Source organism: Letharia columbiana (genome assembly GCF_014066305.1).
Source record: "Letharia columbiana isolate WasteWater2 chromosome Unknown xfSc0000006_s0, whole genome shotgun sequence".
In the NCBI taxonomy this organism is placed as follows: Eukaryota; Fungi; Ascomycota; class Lecanoromycetes; order Lecanorales; family Parmeliaceae; genus Letharia; species Letharia columbiana.
The window spans coordinates 153,317-167,619 of NW_023501150.1; the positions used below are offsets into that span (position 1 = coordinate 153,317).

General features: G+C 49.1%; 3 protein-coding genes across 3 annotated transcripts; 2 read left to right on the forward strand and 1 right to left on the reverse strand.

Annotated features, from left to right (window-relative positions):
* Nucleotides 1-230: 230 nt before the first annotated feature.
* Nucleotides 231-6,713, reverse strand: HO173_012993 (uncharacterized protein; the record flags this gene model as incomplete). Its single annotated transcript, XM_037314822.1, has 7 exons — nucleotides 231-439; nucleotides 497-1,224; nucleotides 1,284-1,524; nucleotides 3,621-5,205; nucleotides 5,335-5,512; nucleotides 5,565-5,861; nucleotides 5,938-6,713. The coding sequence occupies 7 exons, from the start codon at nucleotides 6,711-6,713 to the stop codon at nucleotides 231-233; spliced, it is 4,014 nt and encodes a 1,337-aa protein (XP_037158348.1).
* A 1,600-nt stretch (nucleotides 6,714-8,313) lies between these two features.
* On the forward strand, nucleotides 8,314-9,036 carry HO173_012994 (uncharacterized protein; the record flags this gene model as incomplete). Its single annotated transcript, XM_037314823.1, has 1 exon — nucleotides 8,314-9,036. One exon carries the CDS (start codon nucleotides 8,314-8,316, stop codon nucleotides 9,034-9,036), a length of 723 nt encoding a protein of 240 aa, XP_037158349.1.
* A 2,571-nt stretch (nucleotides 9,037-11,607) lies between these two features.
* On the forward strand, nucleotides 11,608-14,075 carry HO173_012995 (uncharacterized protein; the record flags this gene model as incomplete). Its single annotated transcript, XM_037314824.1, has 4 exons — nucleotides 11,608-11,720; nucleotides 12,461-12,750; nucleotides 12,806-13,962; nucleotides 14,019-14,075. The coding sequence occupies 4 exons, from the start codon at nucleotides 11,608-11,610 to the stop codon at nucleotides 14,073-14,075; spliced, it is 1,617 nt and encodes a 538-aa protein (XP_037158350.1).
* Between the last annotated feature and the right edge of the window lie 228 nt (nucleotides 14,076-14,303).

Below are 14,303 nucleotides of genomic sequence, written 5' to 3' on the forward strand. Positions count from 1 at the left end.
CCATCCACATCTGTACATAGCTAACTATCATTCCACTCCAGGTCTATGCCATAGGCATGAAAGTTTTCTTACGCTGGGGTACGAGAAATATGCCTGTTCAGGCCTCTATTTAGGCCTATTTAGGCTTGCTATCCCCGGCGTGAGACGGCCCAACCACTATCTACACTCTATGTGGGCCCCTATGCGTGCATTGATGCGTGTTTTTCATGAATAGGACAACTAACGACCCGTCACCACACCGCCATGATCTCATTTGCAAACGCTAGCTGGCCAAGAGTCTTTGGGTGGAAAGTCTTCGCCAACCTGGTTGGTACATACCACGGAATTCGTAGCTCCGTGAGATTACCCTGTTGAATCTGCATGGCTTCTTTTTGTATGACTTGGTACTCGAAGGACGAGGCGCTTGAAGTAGCGATGGAAATATCGCACAGCATGTTCTCTAGACTACGTCAGTCGTGAAAAGTTACAATACGTCATTCAAGAGTCGGTGACTTACCATACCAGTCACTACCGACAAGTGAATTGAATTGTGTCAAGGTTTCTCTGCACGTAGTCGGATCTGGCAGAGGAAAATCAGGTCCGGCAACCAGCTCCGACTGCTCTTGTTGGTAAGATTCCAAAGCACCAAGTGGATCGTCGGGAAGACTGTTATCAGGGGTACTAGAAAGGAAGAGCCAGGTATTCAGTCTACCATTGTCTGGCTCGTACACGCCATCTTCGCACCATCTATGACCGGCATAAGCAGAATTTGGATCTACGAAGACGATTCTCTGAGGCTTGCCATAGTAAGCGTTAACAGAGCTGGTGATGTGGCTAAGTATCGTGTTCAAAGCCACGACTACACCATTTAGCTGTGCCCGTAGAGCTGTCGTTAGCCATGGTTGGCCTTTCTCTTTGTGGGTATTGTCGTAATGAGGATTCCATATTCTGAACGATGAGCTCTCGCAGAGGGGTGTGGCTTCGTTGAAAAAAGTCACATAGCCTGTCATATAAACCTTGAAGGCGTCATTGCCATTCTTGTCAATGATTTCTTTCAATAAGGACGTAATGTTAGTGGAGAGATCCGGGCTGGCAAGTATCTCATTAGCTCTAGCAACTTCTGTGTCGCAGTCTCCAGCCCAGTTTCCACCAACCCAGAGTACACATGCCGTCAAAATGTTATAAAAGCCAATGTCATTGCCGCCAATGGAGACAGTAGCGATGTCAGCGATGGTTGGGTTGGTCCTGTAGGAAGCTGAAATTAGTGTTTATTTTTCCAGTTATGGCTTTCAAAAGTTGCTGACCATGCATCGACTTGGCTGTATGCTCCTCCGCCGAGAAGATTCTGGACTGTGGCTCCCGAACAGGCGAGGTTCTGAAAGTCGATGTCTTGGACAGTTGACGCGATTAAGTCTGGATAGGCGAATTGACCCTGTCTGCAACCCCATGTGGATGTGTTGCCTGTGCCTATACCGGCGGCGTAGGAGTCACCGAAGGCGATGTAACCTCTCTTGATTGGGTTCGGTCTCCAAGCAAATCCTGAGGCTGTTGCTGGCATCAGCGATGGCTCGATCTTGCTTTTCTTTAGCTTGAGCGATGCTTGGCAGTTGATATGAAAGTTTGTGACCACAGCAAATAGTCTAGAATAGTAAATGTGATGCCAATAAGCAATGCCACAACAGCAAGGGACCCAAGAAAACTTTTAGAGACTCGTCGTCAGGTAGTGACCAAACGGTCACTCAAGAGGCTGCTGATCACTGGGTCTGACTCTCGGTAGTATGTCGAGTGCTACCTGTAGTGTTACAGGGGTATGTTGATTGATACAAAAAGTCAGAAGGCGTTAAAAGATGCTTGACTCACAACAACTCGGGAATTGCATACGACAACCTTGGCCAATAAAACCCTCAAGCCAACAGACTGAGTAAAGAAGGAGCTGGATCAAGCAATTCGCTACCCCAACTCGGGCCCGTAGTACCTTGAGCCAATATGAGTTTTGGAGGAATGGAAGATGCATGGTTGACAGCCTCAACTGTATGAGTATGGCTGAGATTAATGCTTGAAGCGCGTGAAGGCCAACAACCACGGATCCTAAAAAGAGATTATTTCACGGCTGATTTTCTTCTTGTTCCATAAATGATGGATATTTGTAGAGATGAGATGAGTTGAGAAGGCATGTCTAGAAGCGGGGAACGTAAGCACCAGGCTCCAAGATCCTTCCTCTCGCACCTATTGTCCGGATAATCATTTAAGTCCGTGCTTCGGTTCTAGCTCAGCCTTACAGCGACGATCAAAGACTGCCTGGTGTGCCATTCACACCACACACCCAGATTCGTACTGTAGCATAGCACTCGCACCTTAACATTATTCATATTACGCATACAATCGTTAGTCTAGTCCTAAAGCACGAGACAAAGCTGACCATAAAGCCCTTAGCCACCTTCTCTGCACGCCCGAGCCGCTTGACAACCTCTCCTCTTCCAGCCTTTGACTTCGGCGTCCTACCTACCCTTCCAATTTCAGCAGCTTTGCCACGACACTCTATCCAGAGCCCATCGCACATACACCATCTACCCAGCCCTTGAGGCGGGGAGCAAGTATGCGCAGCTGGAGCCGACGATGGTCTGGCCCACTCGCCATATACCTCGCATTCAGTGTCCAGGACATGCAAGAGGCGGAGATGAATACAAAGAAATCGGGCGCTGGCGATCAAACAAACAGGATATGCTGTTATTGGCTACGCTGAACCCAAATATCTCTACATAAAGCCGCTTGGTTGCCTGAAAGGCCTTGGGAAGGGACTTGGGACACTGGACGTGGCTCATACGTAGACCGGAATGCCGGACATGTTAGGGACCACCAAGAGGTGAGGTTGTACGCAAGAGGCTCTACGGAGAGGCTGATGGTAGTCACACAGTCTGTATTTGTCGGTGGAACGGAGAGGGTCCGGATGCTAGCAGAGACGCGCTAGCAGGGAACCTGTCTGCCATATTCTTTAGAAGTACTGCTATTTTGAGCTCTGCTGATCCCTGAGCCTACGAGTCTACAGATGGCCCATCTGTCCCAGATACTTTGGGTAGTCTCCCATTTTCAGTGGTATCTTCCAATCATCAATCCAATTCAAGGTCAACTTCGTCATGAGTCGAGATGCCCATGTCTTGATATCATTGTCTACACGATTCTGTCTTTCGCATCACGCTCCCGAAAAATGTTGATTTAGAGATTAGAACAGCACTACGTTCGAAGATCCATTGTCTGAATTTTGCTGAACCCGGGCGCCTTTGAATCCGAGAAGCTGATCGCTACCGATTCACTGCTTTAACACCAGCATTCTCACCTAGAACTTGGACACTATGCATTATTCTCTCTTGCGCATCGCTTCATTTTTAAAATGACAGCTTACGAGCACGGGAGAATATCGTGTAATTCCCTTCAAGTCACTAGAGCGCATACCATAGTGCAACAAAAAGAAATTCTCAGGTCAAGATGGGACATGGTAATCATTTCACAAGGTAGAGCTTATTGGTATTTGTAAAAATACAACACTAAATGTATCGCAATTGTGAAGCCAGCTAGACCCTCTGGAACAAGGCTTCGTAAGCATCTAGCCCTTCCCTCAAAGATGTGCACGCTAGAACTTGTACTATTGCTAAGAACTGACGGTAGGCTCCCTGGTGGGGACGAGCTGTTGGCCAATGGACCTCCAGACCCGAATCCCCCCATAATTATTCCACCCAAGCTTCCACTGGGAACCCCAAGTACCACTGTTTTGGACCCAATCACAAGATTGCCACCTGAGCCCAGAGACACCAAAGTTCCACCTACGGTCGTTCCTGAAACTCCCGGCGACAACGTAGCAGTGCCGGAAGCAGTAATAGCAGGTGCTCCAGGTGTCAAAGTAGTGCCGGCAACAGAGATACCACTTGAGAGCAGCTCAAGGGTTACACTATCAATAGTTGTGACCTGGCCCGACTGGGATTCTGTTTGAGGGAAATGAGGCAGAGCCTGGCCAGTACCATCGAAGACAAGGTTATTCGAAACATCAAGGAAGACGGCAGTTCCAGAAAATGTTGCTGCTGGTGCGCCAGCGGTAAGTGTAGTTCCATAGATTGATACTGCGTTCGATATTGGGAGAGCTACTACTCCATTGGCTAACGTCGTCGCTGATGCAGGGTTTGCGGTTGGAAGTGGATATGATTTGCTTCCGAAGTAAAGGTGTGAGTCGTGAACAGATACCGCTGTTCCGGAGATTATCGCAGTGTTTGTGCCTGTAATGGAAGTACCATGGATTGACACGCCGTTAGCGATAGGGATGACTGTCTGACCTGCAATTATGGTGGCAACTTGTTCTGTTGAAGCCGCTAAATGGAAGATCTGGCTGGCGACTACGATGCTGTTTCCTTGATTCATAGCCGCCATTCCAGATATGTCTGTTGGAGCCTGATTAGGATTGACTTTTACGCCGTCGACATGAACACCAGAGGGGCCCACCACCACAGCATGACCAGCAAGCGATATTGTTGTTTCTGCCCGCGTGGCAGCCTCGGCAGGTGTTGAATCTCCTGGATCTGGACTTTCGTTCTGAGAGCTATGTTGGGCCGCCGCGTTCGTAGCAACTTGAGAAGTGTTGACTTCTTGATTCTGGGCAGGCGAAGACGGGTCTTTTGATGCATCTTGGTTCGAATCTCCTGCAAACTTGGGATCTCCACTGCTATCATTCTGAATGCTCGATTGTCCGCTAGGTTCTGTTGAGCCACTGCCTTTCTGAGACGGATCTTGATGCTCCGATCCTAGGTCACCGTCTGCAGGTTGAGGCTGTGATGCTTGTGGGTTGATGATTGGCACTGGGTTGGTCTCTTTGGACACTTGGGGCTTGAGCACCGGCGCTGTATTGGTCTCTTTTGGGAGAGGCACGTGTTGGAGTGGCGATGGAAGAGGTATTGGGTTCCACACTGCAGCTGTCTGCCTTGCGCCAGGAACTTGAGTCGCACTCGGCTGCGGTGCTATGGTGGGGGCTGCAGGATCGCTAGTAGTGACAGGCGGGGCTATTGCTGCTGCTGGAATTAGAGACCTCGGCGGATCGAAGCCCGTGAACCACAAATCTGTACAGTACTGGAACCACGGAACCATGTCCCTGACCTGGCTGGGTATAGCGATCAGAGGTCTATATGGCTCCCCCGGCTCAGGTTTGTAGTAGTTTTCGGAAGCAACGCTGTAAGGCGGACAGGGCTGTTCAAAATTTTATTGTCAGCGTTGCCACTTCAAAGGTGCGTTGTGAACACCCAAATGTGTCTATTTATTGAAGGCTGCCAAGCTACCTCTTCAACTTTGAGTCACAAGAGAAAAGACTTTGCTTACGAGGTCTGCAAAATTGAATGGTAAAGTCGTCGCCGCAATATTGCCAAAGTAGCGAGGTCCAACCACGGTCGACAACTCTCCAGGAGCAAAAGAGAGCATCGTTGTTGAGATGACCTCCGTACCGCAAGAGTCGTATGCACTTATGTTGCTAAAAGCAGCATAGACTGATGGAGAAGTACTTGAGAACCTGTTACTGAATATCTCGCTTGGTAGGCGCAGGGTTCACTTACAAGGTGAAGCTTCCAGACACCACGGTTGTTATATGCAGGTCATCCTTGCCGGTGACCGACGCTGGAGTGACTAAGGAATGACCACGTGCGTAAATTTGCCCGTCTAAGGCGCGTGCATTAACAGATGAATTTGAGCCCGGGGATGCTGCAGACGTTGTGGGGCACAAGGGCGAGTCCCATGGATTCTCCAAGTATGCTTTCCATGACATCGATCCTGTGAACATGACAGAGGCAGTGGTGATGGTCTGTACTGACTCATCTATAATACCTGTCAGAGGCTTTGTGCATCCCCAGTACCTGGCAGAGATCTTGGAGTCAGCTTTTCTTCAGGCATGAAGTAGAGGGATGACTAGGGATGCAGAGGTGACTTTACTTGAGCCCGAGTGAATCTGTCGTGGCACGATAATCAGGGGGATTGACGCTGTTGCCGATGATGCTCAGACAAGATATGTTGGCATTGGAAGCCGGCCAATAGTATACGTCGACATTCCCAGCTTCGATGTTGCAGGTGCCGCAGCAAGTACCCCCTCCATGGACGCGCCCTTGCGTGCTATTACCGCGCTTATTATCGGCACGTTTCTCACCCTGCATGCCCTCCGTATCCGGAGCTGGGTGCGCTTTCTGGTACACACCCTGGCTACTAATGCATTGCGGTGATCTCATCCAACTCTTTATTCTCGCGAACTCCGAGTATCTGGCAGGCGTATTGTGTTGGGTGCAATTAGACTCCACAGAGTCGTCTCCATCGCTCGTGAAACAGACATTTTCGTATAGCAATTCTTGTGTCTGACTGAAAAATTGGTCGATTGCTAAGGTTTGGTTTCCCGAGCAAGTATTGTCCCACAATATGCATTGATCGCTCAAACCGTCTGGGTTTCTGTCCGTGCCGTTGTACGAGCAGTATTCGTCGGTGATGCTGCAAGCACCTCGCTCTTGAGTGGGCAACGGCACGTACACACCGGGAACCTGGCCATAGGATTGATTCTTGACTTCGGTGGGACTAGGATACGGTTGAGAAATGTAGCGTGCCGGGTTCGGAGATGCCACTACCGACTGATTGAGCCTGGTAGCTAGAGAAGGCTCTGTGGAAAGTCCCAGAGTAATATCGAGAAGGCAAAGAAGCCGTAGAATGATGGGCGTCTTGGACATCGCGATTGCTTTGCAGGCAGACAAGCGACCCAGAAACTTCGCGCACAGGAGCTTTTCGGGCGAGACGTTGAGGCTACTACTGCAATGCAGCCCGCCTTGTCCAAAAGCAGGCCAAGGAAGTGAAAAAGATGAACACAGCAGGTAATGAGTGGAGGTATATATTAACGGAAATGAATTGGGAAATATTGCACAGACATCTCGCTTCCTAACATTATTGCCAAGACACGAAGGATTTGAAGGATTGCAGTTGCAATCTTGATTTTTCGAGCGACGGGCCGCTGGACGTCCGTCAAATAGAACGCGAACTTATACGCATCTGAAACATGCCCCAGCTGCGCCGCAAGCACAGCCTTCGGAAGGATCCTAGGCCCATATCATGGAAAGATCATCTATTAATTACTTGTTCCACAGGAGCAAACGAGCGCATAAGGTGATGAAAGACCATTTCTCACCTTGCTACAAGGGAACCATTACAGAGCAGCTTTGGTCACGAGAGGTTCGAGCGAGACGCCCGGATAGGAAGAGCTGTGCCATGCTCAAATGCGTGACCTTCCCATTCCCTCTCTTTATAACATTTCCCTTTCCGGTTTCTCAGGCTTCTTGGCGGATGAGTCGGTTCGAGAGCGAAGAAAATGATTAAAAGGACGGTAGCTTGATGCGCTGTTCATTCAGGTAGAAAGTGAATGAAGCAATGCTAAATTCGCCTGTTAAACAAACCAGCATGGTAAAAATAGAGTACCTGAAAAGGTTGAGTTATTGTATAAAGACTTTCGCAAGTTCAGACCAGTATAGATCTATCTTTCAATGCCCTCGATCTTCGGTTCGACTTGAGAAGCAATTTGAATATGAGCGCGCACGTACTCAAATTCTGCGTTCCGTCATCGACCGACATTGACGCTGAAATGCAAGCGCAACCCAGTCCGCACGCGCTCTGAACGCGAAAGCCAATCCAATCCGATCGTTGTTTTATCCTTGCAGGAGAACGATCTGTGCTATCGCGCCGAGACACGTCTTCATGCACCTCACCACTTGGTTCCTCCACACAATCATATTCGGCGCATGCATTGTAGAAGTTCGCACACTGCATCTACCGGCTATTCGAAGACATCAAACGGGTCTCATCACAGTCAGCAACAACGCGTCGAAGTTCTCAATGAGAATTGTGACGAGGATCTTGAACTTGCAAATCGTGCAGCGGCTCCCACGCAAGCTCACTCATTCCATTGATTTTGATCGGGAGCTTATATCCATAGAAGGTAGCTTGAATCCCGTGCGTGATCTCGGGTCAGCTCGCTTCGAAACTGATCTTGTTGCGCAAGAGCTGAAGCAGAGCGCGGATTTTTTGTTGAGTCTGGTTGAAAATGAAGTGGTGGGATGCTGAGTAACAGATAGTGATGCTCGATGAGTGAGGAGAGCCGACGAAAGTATTAGGGCGTGACCGCTTTGCAGCGGAATCAAGAGATCGAAAGGACTGTACACTGATTAGAGTATGGAGATAAGACGGTATGAGGAAAATGGATTCAGATTTGGAGAAGTCTGGAATGGATACCGTCAAAGCATTGAAGCTGCTGCTTGCTTCTAGGAACGCTCATGGGGATGCATGATGAAGATCCCCGAGTGTAACGAAAAATCGCGCAAATCAGGCTTAAGACTGGAACACTTCCACTCTCGAGCTCTACCGACAGCTAATGTTGTAGCTAGAGATGTCAAAAAATTCTCTGGGCAGCAACTGCATCGTCGCCAAGAGCAAAGTCTTCTCGACAAGTCTAAGAGGTATGACGAAGCAAGCACCAGGGCGCCAAAAAGCCAGCGTCTCTACCAATCCACCAGATCCTCCAGTTCTATTCTCATTGGTGACGCCTTGCTCGAGTCCACCGAATGTTGTACGCTTGGACCTCTCATATATAGTACAGCTCGCAAGTTCATGTCTGCAACATCGCAGGACGAAGGGTTCGAAGACTTCATGCGACTGGCAAGCTCGGATAATGCTCGGAGGGGGAACTTATTGCGCGCTACATCAGCCGTACCACGGAAGACTGACCCTGAAGATCTTGCCGACCTGAAATCAGACAGAACTTCCGTTGTGGATGGCCCGCCTGGTGGTGCCACGGGCGCTATTACGACCTCGGGTCTTCAAAGGATCTCAGATAGTTCTCGAGCCGCGGTCATGTCCTGTTATCGCCTCATTTCATTTGGTTCCACGTTAATCATACGCTGTTACTCTTCCCGGGAGAGAATCTCTACCCGGCGGCACATTGGACACCAGGTCTGCTCTTTCAAGGGAGATAACCACTTTGCTATACAGACTAAGCCCATAGTGTAGCGGCACATAAAAAGTGAGACTAAGATTTCAGGAATCTTGCCCCGGTAGAATAGGTCCATACAGACAAGACAATCTTATCCATCTTCCGGTATCTCGCGGGCTTAAGGAAGTTGACGCCAGACATGAAACGTCCCGCCTCGGCAGCTGAAATTCACTACTTGTAAGCTCGGTCGCCACTGTTAAGTATTGACCATGATTTAGCTGCCCTTGATATAAAGTACGAGCTAAGTCCGTCGGTCATCCAGCTGTTGTATGCGGAGCCGTAACGCTCGAATACGCTTTAGCCCTGCCACATAGTACAACTCGTCAAAGTAATTGATTGACAGCGAATCCTGCAAACCAGCTGGCAGGCTCGGATGACGCCCACCTTCTGTGGCGTAATTCATATAGGCTTCAAGTGCTAGTTGTTCCTCCTCCGTGTCCGGTGAACATGGCCACCATTGGCCACCCAGGTGTCGATATGACCCTTGAAGACTCAGTAGGTCCCAGGGTATGAAAGCTCCGCGAATCCGCATAGCCTCAACAACACCTTCCCATCTGCCACCCAAGAGGTTAATGTGGTTCAGCCAGAGGCGCTGCGATCCTGACATCTGGTTGAATAGTAGAAAGGTCATGTCAAGACCATGTATTGCCAGGCCGGCGAGATATAGACGTTGTGAATTCGGTCATTTGCTTCGACGAGGAAACACTTGCGAGTATGTATAGCAGGTGTCTTCGAGCAGTGCCAGCGATAGACGGCGCTGTTTCTCCACACGTTCAGCGGTGATGAGTACAAGGTCAAGACTCTTCAGGCCAATCATCTTTTCTAAAAATTGTGGTAGAAAATCAAGCGCTTCGGCGTTTTCGTGACCTAAAATGTCACTGCGAGGCGTGATCTGTAGCTTTAGGCTTCCGAGCTGCCATAGGGTAGTGGCCATGTGGCGGGGAAATCTCTCTGTCATATCACATCCTGCGAATTGCAATGGTGAGAGACCTGGGCGGATCTGACAATGGCGAGACTGGCATTCAAAGTGCTTGATGCTTCTTTGGGTCCTTGAGAGTGCAAGGACCACAAGAGAGAGATGCTCAAAACGCGCGTCTTCTGATCTCTTTGGGCGCAGATGCCAAGAAATCCAGCCCCGCGCGAGAGGGAACCCTGAGAGAATGGCGCTTGGAGTATGATGGGAATACATGGGCGGGATGTGCCACTCATGTTTCTGCGAGTGTTACCCCATATGTCATCATCCATTTCGATGGACTGCAGGTTTGGCAGTCGATGCAGACCAGAACACAGATCTGAGAAATATGTCCCATGACATGCATTTTCGAGACTGTGTCGTTCTGCTGCCGCAAGCTCTTACCAGGTTTGAAACCCCTCTACAAAAAGTTCATCGTTGGCGTACTTGGAAAACAAGTCCAACGGAGATACTTCACTGCGGATCATCGTATTGGTGAAGTCATTGACCCAAGAGTTGGGACTGTTGAAGGGGGAATTCTTGCTCATGAAGATAGTAATTGACCGCAATTCCTTACACAAAGCGTAGAAGTAGTCCTCGTGCGAGATTTTAGTAAGACTACGTTCGTAGTAGTCTAATTTACTTAAATCATACGAGCTACGAATTAAGAAGGAAGATAGAAACTATAGATCTATCAGACTGGGTGTAGGTTAGACTCGTTAATTCTGTCTACCTTGTTAAGAGAAGTAGGCCGGGAAGAAGTTAGCTATAGGAGAGATTACGTTCTTCCGTCAAACAATAAGAGGATAATGCCAAGACACTGACGTACTAGTACGAGTAAGTGCCGAAGTCAGCCCGAGATGAGGCCGTCTTTACACATTTGGGTCATGCGTTCTTCTGACAGCGGCTCAACGGAAGTATGCTGTAGAGAAATGCTAAAAGAAATATCAAAAACATAAGCCGCAATTTTACTCATGCGGGAGTTATTCTTTTCCCTCATAACAGGTCAGCCTTTCCCCGCAACACCTTTTAATTAATGATACCGAACGGCTGATTGGCGAAAGCAAAGCACGCAATTTGACTAGGGTATGATAACATGCTCCAGAACGCGCATCGCTGTCCATTTAAGTTGGCAGCATATTCCAGTATAGCAGTGCTTCTGCAGATCCTCCTAACTTGCCGCCTTTTTCGTTCATCGCACTTTCCAAAACGGTTGCAATCCAGGATGATTAACTAGAATAGGAGGATTACGTGCTTCTTCGTCATATCACTTTCGAATTCTCAATCATCCTTTCGGGGACCACCATTCAGTTACGGAGCGCTTGTTTTCCCAATATACTGATAGTTGAAGAGTGCATATCGCTGTTGTCGGCCTGCGTTATAGCCGACAGTTCACCCCTATGAGCGCCTTATGCCGAGGCTAGGCTAAGGTAAGGTACATCGACTAGTGAAGCTAGCTAGTAAGATAGGAGACTCAAAAACAGTTAGCCGAGAGTTAGATATTCATGGGAATGATACAGGAAGTCAAACCTCCAAGCGCAGCTATCCATATCCTTCTGAGGTTTGGGTATCATTTATCTTTTCCCGTGTTCTAGAGAGCACGATACCGCCTCAAGCGGTCATAGACGGACACAGAATGATTGTGCTGATTCAGATCGCTAAAAGGGAAATGCATGGCGCTTCATTCTGTGGGAAGGGCAGTCAATCACACAACGATAGAAACCTCGCATCCGAGCCGACTGTTTTCCGGTACTTTTACAAGTTTCATACAAGCCAGCTTAAATCAATCAATGCCTGCCTTACTTCACGTATCGATCGGCGATCAATGAGAAAGATATGCATCCCTCTTGCAACTTCTCCTCTTCTCTCACGCCAATGCTGTTATTCCCCGTATGCTAATCTCATGTCTATATTGCAATGCTGTTATTCCCTGTATGCTAATCTCATGTTGGGCCTAAAGCTTTACTCCGTCTTAGCCGGGTTAATCGCATGCAGCAGTGCACTCCAGGTTCTCCGCATTGCCCCAAAGAGCTTATGGACTGCTGTTTTTATCCTCAACAACCCCCTTTCTACCAATCATATTCTCCGTTAATCCACATCCGTGGGGCCAGCACCGGCTGAGGCTGACACAGTACTCAGATGGGACCCATCTTTATCCCATCTCCAATGTTCCGACTTTGCCGGTTCACCGCTTTCCACCAATCAAGTGCTGTTTTCAGACACGGTGATGGAAATTGTCCATCGGGTCAGGTGCCACCAAGGATGCCGAGGACAAGCCACTACCCTCAGAAGTTCAAACCTTGCTTCTTGTTTCCCAAATGGGACCAAAATTTGAAATTTCATGGATGCCAGCATCGGAAATGGATTTCAATGGCGTGCTTCCTGATAGCCCACACCCGAAACTTGTCAGAAGTGACGAGTCCCATTATATAAACAGACGGCTAACCATCTGTAGGGACCCCATGCAACCTTCTAAATTCTTTAAACAGCGGAAAATCCACAGCAGATCTCACATCCAACATGAAGACAGCGTATTTCGCCTTAGGTGCAGGCCTCGTGGCCCGAGTTTTCGCGGCTTGTCCATTTGAGATGTTGAAACGCTCTGGAGGGCTCACCGAAGCAGATCTTGCCAAGTTCGAAGCTGTCAAGCGGGACCCCAAAGCTGCAGAAGTGCTTTTCCAAGCGCACAAACGCGAAGCTGCTCCAGATCCAAGCCCAGCTGGCATTATTGGACCAATCGTGAGCGGTGTTCTCGACTTACCCTACGGAGGAGGTCTTCGTAAGTCTCGCCCACTTGAGATGTTCTATCGTAAGTCACTAACGTAATGTAATAGTCAATGGAGCGCTTCAGGAACTCACGGGCGAACTACAAGCCGTCGATGTACCTACCCCCCAAATCATCACCCTCGAACAGATCCCAGGCAACGACCCTGCGCACCAATTCCAAGCCCCAGGCCCGACCGATGTACGTGGCATATGCCCAACTTTGAATGCCCTTGCGAACCATGGTTACATCTCCCGCGATGGTATCACAAGCTTTGCCGAAGCCGCCAATGCTGTCCAAATAGGTTATGGCTTCGACTATAGTCTCAGCGTTTTCCTCTCAGCTCTTGGACTCATGGCTGGCGGCGACCTTGTCTCGGGAAAATACACCATTGGAGGGGCTGATGCTCGCGTCCCAAACACCATCGGTCCTGCCGGTGGTCTCGACAAACATGGCGTCTTTGAGATCGATGGAAGCATCACACGCCAAGACGTATACTTTGGTAACAATGCCAACTTCCTTCTTCAACGATGGCAAGAATACGTCAACGAGACCTCCCAGACCGGCGGACTTTTCAATCAGGCGTTGAATGCTATCGACAATGGCTATCGTTATGACATCTCCAGAGAGACAAACCCAGACTTCCTCGCCGGTGTTATCTGGTTTTTGGTCTCCCATGCGGAGCGTGTTTTCGTCTACGAAGGTCTAGCCAACGGCACCACCGGTATCCCAGACTACAACAGCGTTGCTCCCTTCTTCCTCAACGAGACCTTCCCCGAGAACTGGTACCGACGCGGGGTACCATTCACCCTTGTCGGCGCTATGACGCAAGCCATCGAGATGTTCCTGATGAATCCGCGCGAGATCGGAGGCAACGAGGGCCTGGGGAATTTCGTCCCCCTCGGCTTTTTTAACGTGACGAACCAGACGCCACAGGAGTTGGGCTGTTTCATCTTGGAGAACCTCCTCGATGTTGCACCCGACCAGCTTGCTCCCGAATTATACGACAACTTTGAGCTGGCCACGGGGTTTATTAAAGGTACCAATCGTCCTCTCTCTTTCGCATTGCCACCAAGAAGAAACCTAACACCAGAATGTCTGTCAGGAACCATTGCGCCTTTCTTCATCAATGATGGCTACTTCAATTGTAACGCCGCATTGAATTTCGTCAAGCCTGGACAGAGCGCTGGAAACTCTGACGGCAGCGTTAGCTCATCAGGCTCGCCAGTTCGTTTCTCTGCTTTCCCTTGGTACTGTCTTCCAGCCGCTAATTTGTAAAAAAGGTCAATGGTGCGTACCCTGGCATTGGCGTCATTGCGCCAAACTCCGAGCCCAGTTAGACGATGGGCACCTTGGAAGGTCATAGCTTGGTCGAGTTTCAACAACCGATTTCTGGCGGAGGAGACTTTGGTGGCGCAGAAACAAGTCTTTTCAACAATCGCTTGTTTTACGCGTCGATTTGATTTACAGATGTCCCTTTCGTGAAAGGCTTTCCTCAATATATAGGGCCCTTTTGTTCCAGTTTCATGACCTTTGAATGCTAGTATGCTGCTTGACTGTGTATCCCC